The sequence below is a fragment of the Trichechus manatus genome, unplaced genomic scaffold (assembly GCF_000243295.1).
Source record: "Trichechus manatus latirostris isolate Lorelei unplaced genomic scaffold, TriManLat1.0 scaffold00091, whole genome shotgun sequence".
Taxonomy (NCBI): Eukaryota; Metazoa; Chordata; class Mammalia; order Sirenia; family Trichechidae; genus Trichechus; species Trichechus manatus.
The window spans coordinates 5,713,385-5,728,247 of record NW_004444027.1 but is presented as its reverse complement, the minus strand read 5'-3'; the positions used below and the strand labels follow the sequence as shown (position 1 = coordinate 5,728,247).

The 14,863-nt window shown below is 40.0% G+C and overlaps 1 protein-coding gene across 4 annotated transcripts in view; it reads right to left on the bottom strand.

Moving 5' to 3' along the window:
- Nucleotides 1-6,875: 6,875 nt before the first annotated feature.
- The window catches only part of EXTL3 (exostosin like glycosyltransferase 3), a 76,654-nt gene continuing 68,666 nt past the window's right edge, over nt 6,876-14,863 (bottom strand). For 3 of the 4 annotated variants that reach the window (XM_023736729.1, XM_023736731.1, XM_023736730.1), the window contains one exon: nt 10,597-13,962. In XM_023736729.1, coding sequence (XP_023592497.1) covers nt 13,753-13,962 — 210 coding nt within the window. In that variant the 3' untranslated portion in view covers nt 10,597-13,752. Of the gene's footprint in view, nt 8,125-10,596; nt 13,963-14,863 lie in introns of those variants that run through there. The other variant, XM_023736732.1, reaches the window with a different exon arrangement.

Here is a 14,863-nt window from a genome sequence, read left to right as displayed (position 1 = left end):
CTGACAGAATACCAATTGAGATGTTTCAGCAAATGGATGCAACGCTGGAAGAGCTCACTTGTCTGTGCCAAGAAATTTGGAAGACATCTACCTGGCCAACCAAGTGGAAGAGATCCATTTATTTGTGCCTGTTCCAAAAAAAGGTGATCCCAGAGAATGTGGAAGTTATCAAACAATATCATTAATATCACACCCAGTAAAATTCTGCTGAAGTTAATTCAAAAACAGTTGCAGCAGTACACCGACAGGGAACTGCCAGAAATTCAAGCCAGATTCAGAAGAGGACATGGAATGACAGATATAATTGCTGATGTCAGATGGATCCTGCCTGAAAGCAGACAATACCAGAAAGATGTTTACCTCTGTTTTATTGACTATGCAGAGGCATTTGACTGTGTGGATCATAACAAATTATGAATAACATGAAGAATGGGAATTTCAGAACAGTTGTGCTCATGAGAAACCTGTACATAGACCAAGAGGCAGTTGCTCAAACGGAACAAGGGGATACTGTGTGGTTTAACTTCAAGAAAGATGTGCGTCAGGGCTGTATTCTTTCACCATACTTATTCAATCTGTATGCTGAGCAAATAATCTGAGAAGGTGGACTATATGAAGAAGAACACGGCATCAGGATTGGAGGAAGACTCATTAACAACCTGCAGTATGGAGATGACACAACTTTGCTTGCTGAAAGTGAAGAGGACTTGAAGCACTTACTGATGAAGATCAAGACTACAGCCTTTAGTATGGATTACACCTCATCATAAAGAAAATACAAATCCTCACAACAGGGCCAATAAGCAACATCATGATAAACGGAGAAAATACTCACGTTGTCAAGGATTTCATTTTACTTGGATCCCCAGTCAACACCCATGGAAGCAGCAGTCAAGAAATCAAACCATACTGCATTGAGCAAATCTTCTACAGACCTCTTTAAGGTGTTAAAAAGCAAAGATGTCACTTTGAGGATTGAGGTATGCCTGACCCAAACCATGGTATTTTCAATCGCCTCATACGCATGCAGAAGCTGGACAATGAATAAGGAAGACCATGGAAAAATTGGTACCTTGAATTATGGTGCCGGTGGACAATATTGAATATACCATGGACTTCCAGAACAAATCTGTCTTGGAAGAAGTACAGCCAGAATGCTCCGTAGAAGGGAGGATGGTGAGACTTCATCTTACTTACTTTAGACATGTTATCAGGAGGGACTAGTCCCTGGAGAAGGACATCATGCTTGGTAAAGTAGAGGGTCAGTGAAAAAGAGGAAGTCTGTCAACCAGACAGACTGACACAGTGGCTGCAACAATGGGCTCAACATAACAACGATTGTGAGGATGGCACAGGACCAGGCAGTGTTTCATTCTGTTGTACATAGGGTCGCTATCAGTAGGAACCAATTTGATGGCACCTAACAACACAACAACGTGGTTAGGAACTAATCGGTAAAGTTTTATGGAGAGCTGATTGCCAAGTCTCTGTCTTAGAATGAGCTATGAATGGGCATGAGTTCTTAGTTGTTGTTCTTTTTCGTTAGGGACACAAAAAGGCAACTTCCTTTTTGCCATCTCCAGCTTTGCCAGACTTGGACACAGGAATGCTTAAGCAGGCCTCTTTGGATGTGTCTACAGAATAAACTACAAAAGCCAACACTAGGGGAGAAGACTGACTTTACAAGAAATTGACATGCCATGGCTATGAAGATTTTGTTTTGTTTTTAGGAGGGGAATTGTAAATACGCATCACACATAGGCATGCTCCCTAATAAAATTTGAGAGAATTTTTAAAAATATTTTAACATTTGAAAAATGCTTAAGTACTATAAAGCTCAAAAGAAATCAAATGGTTATTTTATTTAAATGTTCTTCTAATGATCTGTTTAGGAGTAACTTGGATTTTTGAACATTTGATTTCTGTTGTTAAAGAGCTTGATTGGAGAGCCTAAGGCATTGATCCCATGCAGGATGGTTTCTAGAGAGACAGTACATAAATACAAATTATTCAGTAAATACCTGATGGGTAAGGAATAATTTAGAGATTATGAAGGTTCAGTGAAGTCATCACCACCCACTTAGAGACAGAAGCCACAGACAGGAAGAAGCAAAGAATCATTCATTAGAGCAGAGAGAACATCTAGAGCTGGTCTTTCCAAGTATGAAGAGAAAGCAGTTATTAATAAATTTACTTGGACTTTGGATATTTGGATAGCAATCCAGGTTAGTTAGTAGAAGAACCAGAAGAAATGGCAAAACCTTCCCTTTAATAACTGTAGTTATATCACTGATGGATAGCTCTGTCATCGGCAATGCAGCCCACTAACTCCTGGCACCAACCTGGTGAAGAGTGTGACGTCTAGAAAAATTTCTACTCAAAGCCAACAAAATCCTAATGAATAAACAGTAACTGAAAAGCCATAAAGATTAGTGAGGAGCAACCTAATTTTAAGTCTTTCTGTGTAGTGGTATATTATCTGTTGTTGCATAAAAAATTACTCCAAAACTTAGTGGCCTAAAACAACAAATGTTTATCATTTCATGGTTTTTGTGGGTTGGGAATCTGATATGGCTTAGCTGTGTCCTCCTAGCTCAGGATCATCTTTCCACAAGGCTGCAGTCAAGGTGTTGAATGAGGAACTGAGGTACAGTGGTTAAGTAGCTCCCAAAGTATGGATACATAGCCAATAAGTGGCTTCTGCCTTACTATGAATGTCACATATGAGTACCAGGGATCAGGAGCTGGTCAGGAAGAGGTAATGTGCCTGTTTAAGTCCATTTCTTCTCTTGTAAAAATATCAACTACTTCTCTCCTTGATCCCCAGAGAGCTAAAGTTTTTGTCACAGTTGTCCCATAGAGGCAGGACTCAGCTTTTTCAAACTACAATAAAGTGGCAACAGAAACAAAAGCAAAAAACTTTCAAGCCTGTATGATGATACATTAATATGTGCCAAACAAACTGGTAGGTAGGAAAGTAGGAGACTTTTCTCTGGCCCTGAGTCCACCTATGTGGAGAACTGAATGCTGTCTCATTTCATGCTACACTGCAGGAAGGTAAGTAACGTCTGATGTTTTCGAATTCACTGCATTGGAGTTACAGGTAAATAACCTTACTCTTCCTTGAACCTAAAATAGGGTACAAATAACCAACTCCAATTCTGGAGATAAGCAGCATAGAACTGAGCCAAAAACTGTCTAATCTTGTTGGAGGCTAGAACCAGCACCAATGATGAGTTTATAGATTAAGTGCCACAGTCACCACTGCTCCTTGGTAGCCCATTATAGGTATAGGTTTTAATCACCACATAAAATCATGATTTTACATATATTAAACATTTTTTGAATCATAGGGCCACAGATCCTTGAAAGATGTTTTACCCATGTTTTATCATTAGACATGTAGAATGTTTCTTGTATCTCTGATCTTGGTATCTGAGGCCGCTGGAAAGAAATGTAGATGTAGATTTTAAATAATAATTCTTGTGTTAGCAAGAATTACCCTTTACCCTTCTCTAGGATAAACCACAATAATAATTTCTAACCTATTCACAAGTCTTCCTGACATACAAATATGAACTCAGTCACAAGTAAAAAGTAATTTTAATTTGTGTAACATATAATAAAACACATTATCAAATGAAATAAAAGTTCACTTAACTTTTTTAGATTATTCAATATAACTCTTTAGTAACTAATTGCATTGTTCACATACTTCAAAAATCATGAACTTTGACTTAACAGTCTTTTCCAATCATCAGTAAGCACTTTCCAATCAATAACCATTTATTAAGCACCTACTATATTCTGTGCATTGTGCAGCCTCTGATGATTTTAACTCACCAGAGAAACAAAACACTGGACAGCCCCCACAACAAAGAATTACCCAGCCTAATATGTCAGTAGGAGCTCTGGTGGCACAACAGTTAAGCACTCAGCTGCCAACTGAAAGATTGGCAGTTCGAACCCACCAAGCAGCTTTGCAGGAGAAAGACCTGGTGATCTGCTCCTGTAAAGATTACAACCTAGAAAACCCTATGGGGCAGTTCTACTCTGTCGCATGGGGTTGCCATGAGTCAGACTTGACTCAACGGCACCCAACAACAGCATCAAAAAACAGAGGAGAGAATACTTCTAAATTTCTTGTATGAGGCCAGCATATCACTAATACCAAAACCTGACAGAGACATTACAATAAAACAAAACTAAATATCCCTCATGAGCACAGACAAAAAAATCCTTAAAATATTAGCCAACTGAACCCAGCAATACAGGATAATATGCCATGAGCTAGTAGTTTGTCCCCAGAATGTAGGGATAATTAAATAATTGAAAACCAATTAGTATAATTCACTATAACAGAATAAAGTAGAAACCATATGATCATTATAATAGATGGAGAAAAAGCATTTGACAAAATTTCAACATCTAAATATCTAAAAACTCTGAACAAACTAGGAATAGAAGGTAATTCCAAAATTTGATAAAGGGCACCTACAAAAAACCTACAGCTCAGTGAAATAGTAAAGATCAAGAACAAGGTAAGCATGCTTATCTATACTACTTCTGTTAAACATTATACTAGAAGTCCTAGTCCCTGCAATAAGGGGAAGGAAAAAAGGAAATAAAAAAGATAGGAAAGACAAGAGTAAAAAAGGTCTCTATTTGGAAATGACAAGATTGTTTATATAGGAAAATCCTAAGAAATCTACAAAACAACTGTAATAAGTTTAAAGATTGCAGAATACAAGGTTAGTATACAAAAATCAACTTTTTTGTATACCAGCAATAACTGGATAATGTAGTTTTTCTAAAAGCAGTTCCATTCATTATAGTGTTAAAAAAACACTTAGGCATAAACTTACTGAAAGATTTTTAGTGTAAGATCTCTCCACTAAAAATCTGAAAACATGGCTGACAGAAATTAAAGACCTGACTAAATGGAAAAATATATCATGTTCACCATCTCCATGGATTAGAAAACTCAATATAGGCATACCGCATTTTTTTATGCTTCCCTGTATTGTGCTTCACAGATACTGCATTTTTTACAAATTGAAGGTTTGTGGCAACCCTACGTCAGGCAAGTCTATTGGTGCCATTTTTCCAACAACGTGCTCACTTTGTGTGTCTATCACATTTTGGTAATTCTTGCAGTATTTCACATTTTTTTATTATAGGCTAAAAGCTACGCCTCTTGCGCCAAACAGCCAATTTGTAAATGGAAACGAAAAGTTCTTGCAGGAAATTAACAGTGCTTCTCCAGTGAACATACGAATGATAAGAAAGCAAAACAGCCTTATTACTGATATGGAGAATGTTTGAGTGGTCTAGACAGAAGATCAAGCCAGCCACAATATTCCCTAAGCCAAAACTTAATCCAAAGCAAGGCCCTAACTCTTCATTTCTGTGAAGGCTGAGAGAGGTGATGAAGCTGTAGAAGAAACGTCTGAAGCTAGCAGAGGTTGGTTCATGAGGTTTAAGAAAAGAAGCTGTCTCTAACATGAAAGTGCAAGGTGAAGCAGCAAGTGCTGATGTACAAGCTGTAACAAGTTATCCAGACGATCTAGCCAAGGTAATTGATGGTGGCTACACTAAACAACAGCTTTTCAGTGTAGACAAGACAGCCTTATACTGGAAGAAGATGCCATCTAGGACTTTCATAGCTAGAGAGTAGTCGATGCTGGCTTCAAAGTTTCAAAGGACAGGCTGACTTTTTCCTGTCAGGGGATAATGCAGTTAGTGACTTTAAGTTGAAGCCAGTGCTAATTTACCATACCAAAAATCCTAGGGCCCTTAAGAATTATGCTGAATCTACTCTGCCTGTGCTCTATAAATGGAAGAACAAAGCCTGGATGACAGCACATTTGTTTACAACATGGTTTACTGAATATTTTAAGCCCGCTGTTATGACCTACTGCTCAGAAAAAAAAGATTCCTTTCAAAATATTATTGCTCATTGACAGTGCACCTGGTCATCCAAGAGCTCTGATGGAGGTGTACAAGGAGATTAATGTTGTTTTCATGCCTGCTAACACAACATCCATTCTGCAGCCCATGGATCAAGGAATAATTTCAAGTTTCAAGTCATTTAAGAAATACATTTTGTAAGGCTGTAGCAGCCACAGATAAGTGATTCCTCTGATGGATCTGGGCAAGTGTAAATTGAAAACCTTCTGGAAAGGATTCACCATTCTACATGCCATTAAGAACATTCATGATTCATGGGAGGAGGTCAAAATAAGGAGCTTGGAAGAAGTTGACTTTGAGGGATTCAAGACTTCACTGGAGAAAGTTAACTGCAGATGTGGTGGAAAGAGCAAGAGAACCAGAAGTGGAGTCTGAAGATGTGACTGAATTGCTGCAATCTCATAATAAAACTTTAACAGATGAGGAGTTGTTTCTTATGGATGAGCAAAGAAAGTGGTTCCTGAGATGGAATCTACTCCTGGCGAAGATGCTGTAAACGTTGAAATGACAACAAAGGATTTAGAATATTACATAAACAGTTGACAAAGTAGCAGCAAGGTTTGAGAGGATTGACTCCAGTTTTAAAAGAAGTTCTACAGTGGGAAAACGCTATCAAACAGCGTAACATGTACAGAGAAATCTTTCATGAAAGGAAGAGTCAATCTATGTGGCAAACTTCACTGTCGTCTTATTTTAAGAAATTGCCACAGCCACCCCAACCTTCAGAAACCACCACCTTGATCAGGCTGCAGTCATCAACATCAAGGCAACACCCTCTACCAGCAAAGATTACAACTTGCTGAAGGTTCAGATGATGGTTAGCATTTTTTAGCAATAAAGTATTTTTTAATTAAGGTATGTACATTTTTTAAAGACATAATGCTATTGCACACTTAATACAGTTTAAACATAACTTTTATATGCACTGCGAAACCAAAAGATTCGTGACTCACTTTATTGCAATATTTGCTTTATTGAGGTGGTCTGTAACTGAACCTGAAATATCTCCAAGGTGTACCTGTATTGTTGAAATTTCAATTCTACCCACTAATCTACAAATTCAATACAATCCCAATCAAAATCTCATCACTTTTTTTAAAAAAACTGACAAACTGATTGTAGAATTCATATAGAAATACAGAGCAAGTATAATGTCCAAAGCAATCTTAAGAAAGTGAACAGAGTTATAGGACATAACTGCTTTATTTGAAGACTAACCATAAAACTACATTAAGACAGACTGGGACTGTCCCAAGGACTGACAAATCAGCGTTTCAGAAAACAGAGCTCAGAAACAGACCCACACTTAACAGGAAAGTCTTTTTAACAAATGGTCCTGGAATGACTGACTATCCATATAGGAAAAAAAAAACTCCTGCCACACACCATACACAAATATTAACTCTAGATGTGTCATAGACCTAAATATAAAAGGTAACACCATAAAGCTTTCAGTGGAAAATATGAGAGTATCTTCATGGCTTGGGATAGGTACAGGTTCTTAGGTTACAGAAAGCAATAACTAAAAAGAAAAAAGTTACAAACTAAACCTCATCAAAATTAAAAACTTCTGCTCATCAGAAGATTCCATAAAGAAAATGGATAGGCAAGCCACTAATTGGGGAAAAATGTTCACAAAACATGCATTCTGACAAAGGACTAATAACAAAGGTAAAGAATTGCTATAACTCAGTAATAAAAAGACAAACCAAATTTTTAATGGGAAAAATTTTGTACAGACATTTCACAAAGGAAATAAATGGCATAAGCACATGAAAAAGTGCTTAACATCATTAGTCATCAGGGAAATGCAAATAAAAACCACAATGAGATTTCATTACACCCCCACCAATTGAAAAGACTGACACCACCATTTGTTTTGATGTGGAACAACTGGAACTCTTAAACATTGTTAGTGGTAGTACAAATGATACAATTACTTTGGAAAAAAGATCTGGTAGTTTCTTATAAAGAAATATGTATTTATTATGTGTGTATATATGTATGTGTATATATAGATCCTGTCACCCAACAATTCCACTCCTAGGTTACTTACCCAAGAGAAATAAAAACATGGCCACAAAAAGACTTCTACGTGAATATTCATAGCAGCTTTTATTCATAACAGCCAAAAACTGGAAACAGCCCAGGTGTCTATCAATAGAATGGACACATTTTGTTATATTCATACAAGGAAATACTACTCAGCAATAAAAAGGAACAAATTATTAATGCATGCAACAACACTGGATGAATCTCAAAAACATTATGCTGAGTTTGTAGAAGCCTTACACAAAGAGTAAAAATTGTATGATATCTTTTATATGAACATTCTAGAACAGGAACAACTGATTCACGGTGAAAAAAAAAAAACTCCAGGACATTGGTTATCTCTAGGGGGTGGAGGTCAGGACTGACTAGGAAGGAGCATGAGGGAAATTTCTGGGTTGATGGTGATGTTTTATATTGTGATAGGGATTTGAGTTATACATTAAAAATATGGGAACACATATTTACCTCTAGTTAATGACATGTGTGTGCATGTATTTAGAAGGAAGTACACTGATGTCAGTAATTTACTTTGAAATGCACCAAAACTAGAATGGATAAAAGGATAGCGAGAAGGATGGATAGATGGATAGCTATAAAGCAAGTATGAGAAAAACGTCAATGGTGGAATCTAGATGGTAGGTATACAGGCTTTATACAATAAAATTCTTTCCACTTTGCTGTATGTTTGAAAATTTTCATAATAAAATGTTGGGGGCAGTAGTTTTAAATAAACAGAATTGAAGTAGTTTAAATTCTAACACGACAAATATACACCATGACAGGATTTGCACCCTTTCGCATATATAAAGATAAATGGAGAAAGGTAAAACAATTTAATTAAAACAGGTCAAGAGACAGGTAAAATTAAATGGCAAACCAAACCTGGCCTCAGGCAGGGCTTCCCACCCCTACTTTAATGCTCCTCTCTCCTAAAATCCAGTCTGTCTTTCATTCTTTTTGGCACTCTCTCTTATCCTGCTTTGCTAATTAAGATTTAAATAATACAGAGAATAGTGGATAAAGACTTCTCAGCCATTTTGTACCAGGCTTCTTTCAACTACCTGGTAAGACCACATTAATACGGTATTTCCGAAGAACTACAGTACTACTACATCAGCTTGTGGCAGCTATAATTTCTATGTGGCCCTCATTAGTATCTTTGTCAAATCATTCATTCATTTAAAAAAAAACTGTTGCGCATCTGTTATGTGCTCTGTTCTCAAGAAGCTTACAATCTGGTGTGGGAAGCAGAGCAATAAGCCATTACAGTGCATGGTGTGGTAAAAGACATTAACTTTCAATAGATCTTTAAGGAAGCATGATTTTTGCTATTTTATAGATGAGATGGAAGCTTAAAATACTGTAAATAACTTGCTTCTAACCACAAAGTTTAATGGAGAACCCAGGATTTGAATCCACATAGTCTAACTCCAGAGTCCATAGGCTTAACCATGACATTATCCTTCTTAACTATATTTTAGGAAATATTGTAGAACCTTCAACTTGAGTCACAATAATATCAACAGCTAACATTTCCCACTTTGGCTTACCTTGTTAAGTCCAAGCCAGAACTACACAGCAGCAGAATCTCAGTAGACACATTATCTCTATATTAAGACACTGAGTGACTACAGCCTCATGCAACTTGCTCAAGTCTCTCTGGTTGCAGGGCAAGTTGTAACAAGCAGACAGATGGCTTCATGAATAGGTTGTTGGCAACCAAAACTCCAGACCAAATAGGAATTCCCACCCTAAGGACAGTCTCTCCCCATCACCTACTGCAACCCTTCCAGAGCACCAGTCTGATCAATCACCCACTCTGAGGAGCAACACCGACCAAAGCAGCAGCCTGCTCGATCGTCTGGCCTAACTGAGGAGCGACACTGACCGCTGAGATCCCTTTCATTCTTCTTAGGATTGTCAGCGAAAACCAAACTCCCAACTGCAGAGCCCAGAAGAGCAACCCTCAACTCATCTCCATCTATCTCCTCAAAACCCCATAACTCAGTGCTCTCCCTGAGGATGGCTGTGATGCCCTAAGCAGAAGTTCTAAAACCTAGGACATCAAAAAAGATGGGGGCTCTGACAGTTATGAAGCATCAGCTAGATGCAGGTGCTTTTAGTGAGCTGCCTGTACGTGAATAATCTATAGCCCACATCTGGGCATTCTGAGACAGCCCTCTTCTCTGTGTGCACTCTAGCTCCCCACCACACCGCACACATTTTTAAAGTTACCATTAAAAAATGAAATTTGTATGCCATGTCACATGCCATCACACATCCCATTTGAATCACTCAAATGGCATCTAAGATCCTACCCAGTCAAAATGCCTAATCCCAGACCTGGACACAGGTAAGGCTGCCTGTGTCCAGTTCATGCACGTTCAGTTCACAGCATCACCTAGGTTCACGTACAGAGGCTACTCCCAGGACCAAATCACACAGCCAACAGTCTTATGCTGGGAGCTGTCCCAGTCTGGCCGTGCACTGGTGGCTGCCTAGGACCAGGCAGGCACCTTCTCTCAGGTCTCTTCTGTCCCTGCTGAGGAAAATCACAAAAGACCTCCAAGCTGCTTGAGTTAAAGTCTCCATTTATTTTATTTTTTTTTAACAAAAATCCAATGTTTAAGACCATTGTGCTCGTGATTGGAAAAGGGGTGGGTTGAATGGATATGGCATGGATACCCAAGAGCTTTTCCCTTCCAAACAGCCTTTCAGACCAGGAGCTCCCTAAGTGCACACCCAGGCAGCTGCTGGATAGACTGCTCCTGCCTCCAGGCAGGACCCCATCGGCTAAGTGGGCAGCCCATGGCTTGAGGTGCAGTTCAGACCAGATGTAAAACCACTACCAGGGGCCTAAAAGCTCAGAATGGCATAATGAGAACCTTGGGGAAGCTATCACTTAGTCATATAATCCTTCATGGTGAAAAGCAAACTGGCTAATTAGAGAACAGGAATGTGTCTGGGCCCTGGGAGCAAAGACTGGGTAACAAGGAGTCTTCTCCCCTGTGTGCAGCCAAGGAAATTCATGTGGGTCGGCAGAGCTGTTTTCATGTTCCAGGTGTGTCGGGTGCAAATATATGGGTTTTCCGTGGTGATCAGCATCAAAGGCATTCTAAATACTGGGACTCACCCTAATCCACCTGGCAAAAAGTGGCAGTCATTCTTCAGGGGTATCTAACCAAGCAGCGTGCAATGTCTGACTGCTCAGCCTCTCGCTACTAAAGAGTATCCTTTAAGAACAGGGGCCAGTGTCCCTAGAGCCTGCTCTTTGGAGTCCTTCAACTTAGTGTTCCTGTCAGGCCAAACAGTGCTATCCTTTTATCACAATCCTCCCTCCAGCACACTTTTGTCATCAGTAGCCTCAGACCCTTCAGCTATTCATGGATCTACCAATAATGTTCAAGAACCCAAGAGTGGGGCTCCACTTAAGGGGTCCTAACATACAGACCTATCTTCTCTCACCAGATCCCACTGAAAGTCAATTTATGAGTTCCTCACATTAAAATAAACAAAATAAAATAGCAGCCACATATATAGCTCAAAACACCACTCTTTGGCTCCCTTGAGGGAAGAAGGCTGCTAAAAAGAACAAATTCAGAAGTCAAGGAAAAGGTAGTCAGAAAGTTAGGATGCAGAAGTCTGGACCTTTTTGCTGCGTTGCGGAGATGCATAACCAAATTTCGTAGGTAGCTGCCTCAGGCAGGAGAGCTACAAGAAGATGCCAGTGGAAACCTCTGGAGAGACACACGTCCTGGGAGCAGCCCTGCCCCCGTTTGCCAGTGAGGAGAGTTCCTGTGAGCCAAGCTAAGGCTACAGTTGGGTAGTAGCAACAGCAAAAAGCCTGGCTTCAAAATGGTACTTCAAGAGAACCCATTTGGTACAGGCAGGTTAGAGGAGATTGTACCCCCGAGACACAGAAGCACAGGGTGTCAAGGTCTAGGGAAGACAGAACTGGCTGTTAAGGCATATGCTTGACCAGGACAGACCTGAGCTTTTTCAGCTGCTGGAACCTTCTACGCTCAACTTCATTTGAAGAAATTGGGCTTTGGAAAAACAGTAGAAATCATGTGCTAAACCCTTGAAAAGTACCACGAACTCCCTCCTTGGCTGCCTTACCACCGCCACCAAAAAATTAGCTTATTTCAGTTTCAGCCCAAATAATAGAAACTTAAACCAGGAGTGGAACATAGCAATGAGGGGAGTAAATGCTTGTTAAATTAGAAGACTGGATTTGAGCTTACCTAGCAAATCATATCTCCCATTTTTCTAGCACATATCAAACCTCAGGAGGTCCTGTGGCCAACCTGGTATTCCAAACCCACTGCTGTCAAGTCGATTCCAACTCATAGCGACCCTACAGACGGAGCAGAACTACCCCATAGGGTTTCTAAGGAGTGGCTGGTGGATTCGAACTGCCAACATTTGGTTAGCAGCCGAGCCAGGACTCCAACCTGGCATTAGGAGTCTAAAAACTACAGGTAACACAGGATGTAGGTGCAGACAAAGGTGGAGAGGAAGGTGAATTTCACCAAGGTACTAATCCCAAGGCAGGTGCCTTGCTGTAAGACTTCCCGGCCAGCGGGTGGGGATCCTCAAAGGATGCCTGCTTATTCTATGTCCAGAGAGAGTGGGTCAGCCTGCAAACCACTTCAGACCACAACTTTTTTGTCCTCTTATCCACGAGATAACACTTCAGGAAAGTCTGAAGCCAAATGGCAACCTGTTTTTAAATGGGAGGGCAGAACAAAAGAAAGTCATTTGAGAGTGCTATCTTCAGACCTTATTCCTTCCTCATTCTTTGCCTCTTCATTCTCTTCCACACAAGGGAGAGAATGGGAATGCAGGGATAAGTACTAGGACAAGCACTACCTGATGATGAATCCTCAAAAACCACTGAATCCAACAAAAGGAAGCTCAGTTGTTCACAAAGGTATGGTCTTTCCCAAGGATTCAGATGAAAGAATCTGAGTTATAAACTGCTAATTAGCAACAGAAAGTAAAGGGAACAGATCTTATCTTATCCAAGGCACTATAAGAGGGCCAAGTTCATCCCTTTCTTGTTTCTGCAAACAGACACCCCTGGGGAGGATGGGAGATGATCTTTAAGGATAAGCCAGGTCACCCAAGGCTAGGATCCATCTCCACTGAAATACAGAACATGAGCCTGGTGAGTCCCTCATTAGTGAGTTAGGCAAAAATTTTGAACTCCACCCCCCCCAAAAATATATATATGAGTGTGTGTGTGTATATGTAGATATGTGTGTGTGTATATGTAGATATGTGTGCGTGTATATATATGTATACATACACACACACACACCTATAAATAAGCCTTGACGGCAAATCTGAAATTTTTTCTTTTTAAATAATAATAGTCATTACTGAATTTAAAAACCACAAACCAGCTGTCCTGGGCTTATGAACTAAGTGAGTGACTATCCAGAGTCCCCATGGTCCTCAGTGTAAGCTATCAGTCAGTGCCCTGTAGAGGGAACCCCAGTGTCTTCTGACCAGGGTTCCAGTGAGAGCAGTTCAGAATCTGCCTAGGCCCAATGTGGCCAACTTCAAGATAAAGGCAGCTATTTCTTTTCCACTCTTCCTGCCACCTCTCCCAGCAGCAGGTCTGGGCCACCCATGCAGCGGATGTCCCCAGGGTCCTTCAATGCCTAGGAACCTTAGGAGCCATCTTCCTCACTGCCCATCCTCTCCCCAGAACTTGCAATGCCCCTAGATGAACTTGAAGCACTTGGTCTTGTCGTGGGGCAGGCGAGTCTTGAAGAGTACAGAGTCCACCCTGAATTGAGTGTACAGCAGAGGCATATAGCCATACACCTTGACAAAGAAGTTGATACATCTGTGTCGCTCATGAAAGTGGGAGTCATCGTGTGACAGGGCCTGAGGGCATCCTGGGCACCGGAAAGTCCACCGTGAGGTCACCTGGACATCGAGAAGAAAGACTACTGAATAAGAATCACAGGTGCAAATATGGCAGCAACCTTGCAGCTTCACCACGTCAATGCTTCCATTTCCACAGTGAGGACACTGAACCCCAGTGGCTACATGAACTCACAAAGTGAGTTTGGGCAAAGCCAGATTGCCAGGCCAGGGCTCTCTTCCTACCATGTATGTTATCTAAAACATTGTTACTGGTGTTCTTTCAAAATGGCCTAGACTTAACAGATATCAAAAGCCTTAAAAAGTTTTTTGTAATTTGTCTCAGTAATTCTACTCCCAGTATTTATCTTGGTTGCACACCAAGGTGTATGCACAAAGTTGCTCATTTCAGCAGTGTTTTTAATAGCAAAATAGAAGAAGGACTAGTTAAATAATTATAAAACACTACACATCTGTTTAAAGTAATGTTTAAGAAAATTATATTTAGACATGTGAAAGTGGTCATACTATCATGCAGTTTAAGATTATTATTATTCTAAGGAAATTTCAAGCAATTAGAAAAGTATTAATAATATAATCACTTTATTACAAAGTGGCAAACCAAATCTCATAAAAACCTACAGAACACCTGAAAACGTAGGATAAACCCACAAATAATCTCTTTAAATACACGGCTGAGCTTGCAATAAAGTAAAGGAAATCCTTGGAGGCCAAAATAACAAAAAAGCCTGAATCCAATGAGACAGCAAGGAGCGCTGCTTTCTAATGGGCTGGAGGTGGCAATAGGACAGACATGTGGGAAGTCAAACTGTAGGCTTTTTGAAACCCTGAACACAGTAAAAAGCTGCATGGGTTAGGGGAAGCCCCACAGAGAGCTGCTAAAGAAACATTTCCGTCTCAGTCTTAGCTCTAAGTGGAGAATTTACAACCACCAGCTGGCCCT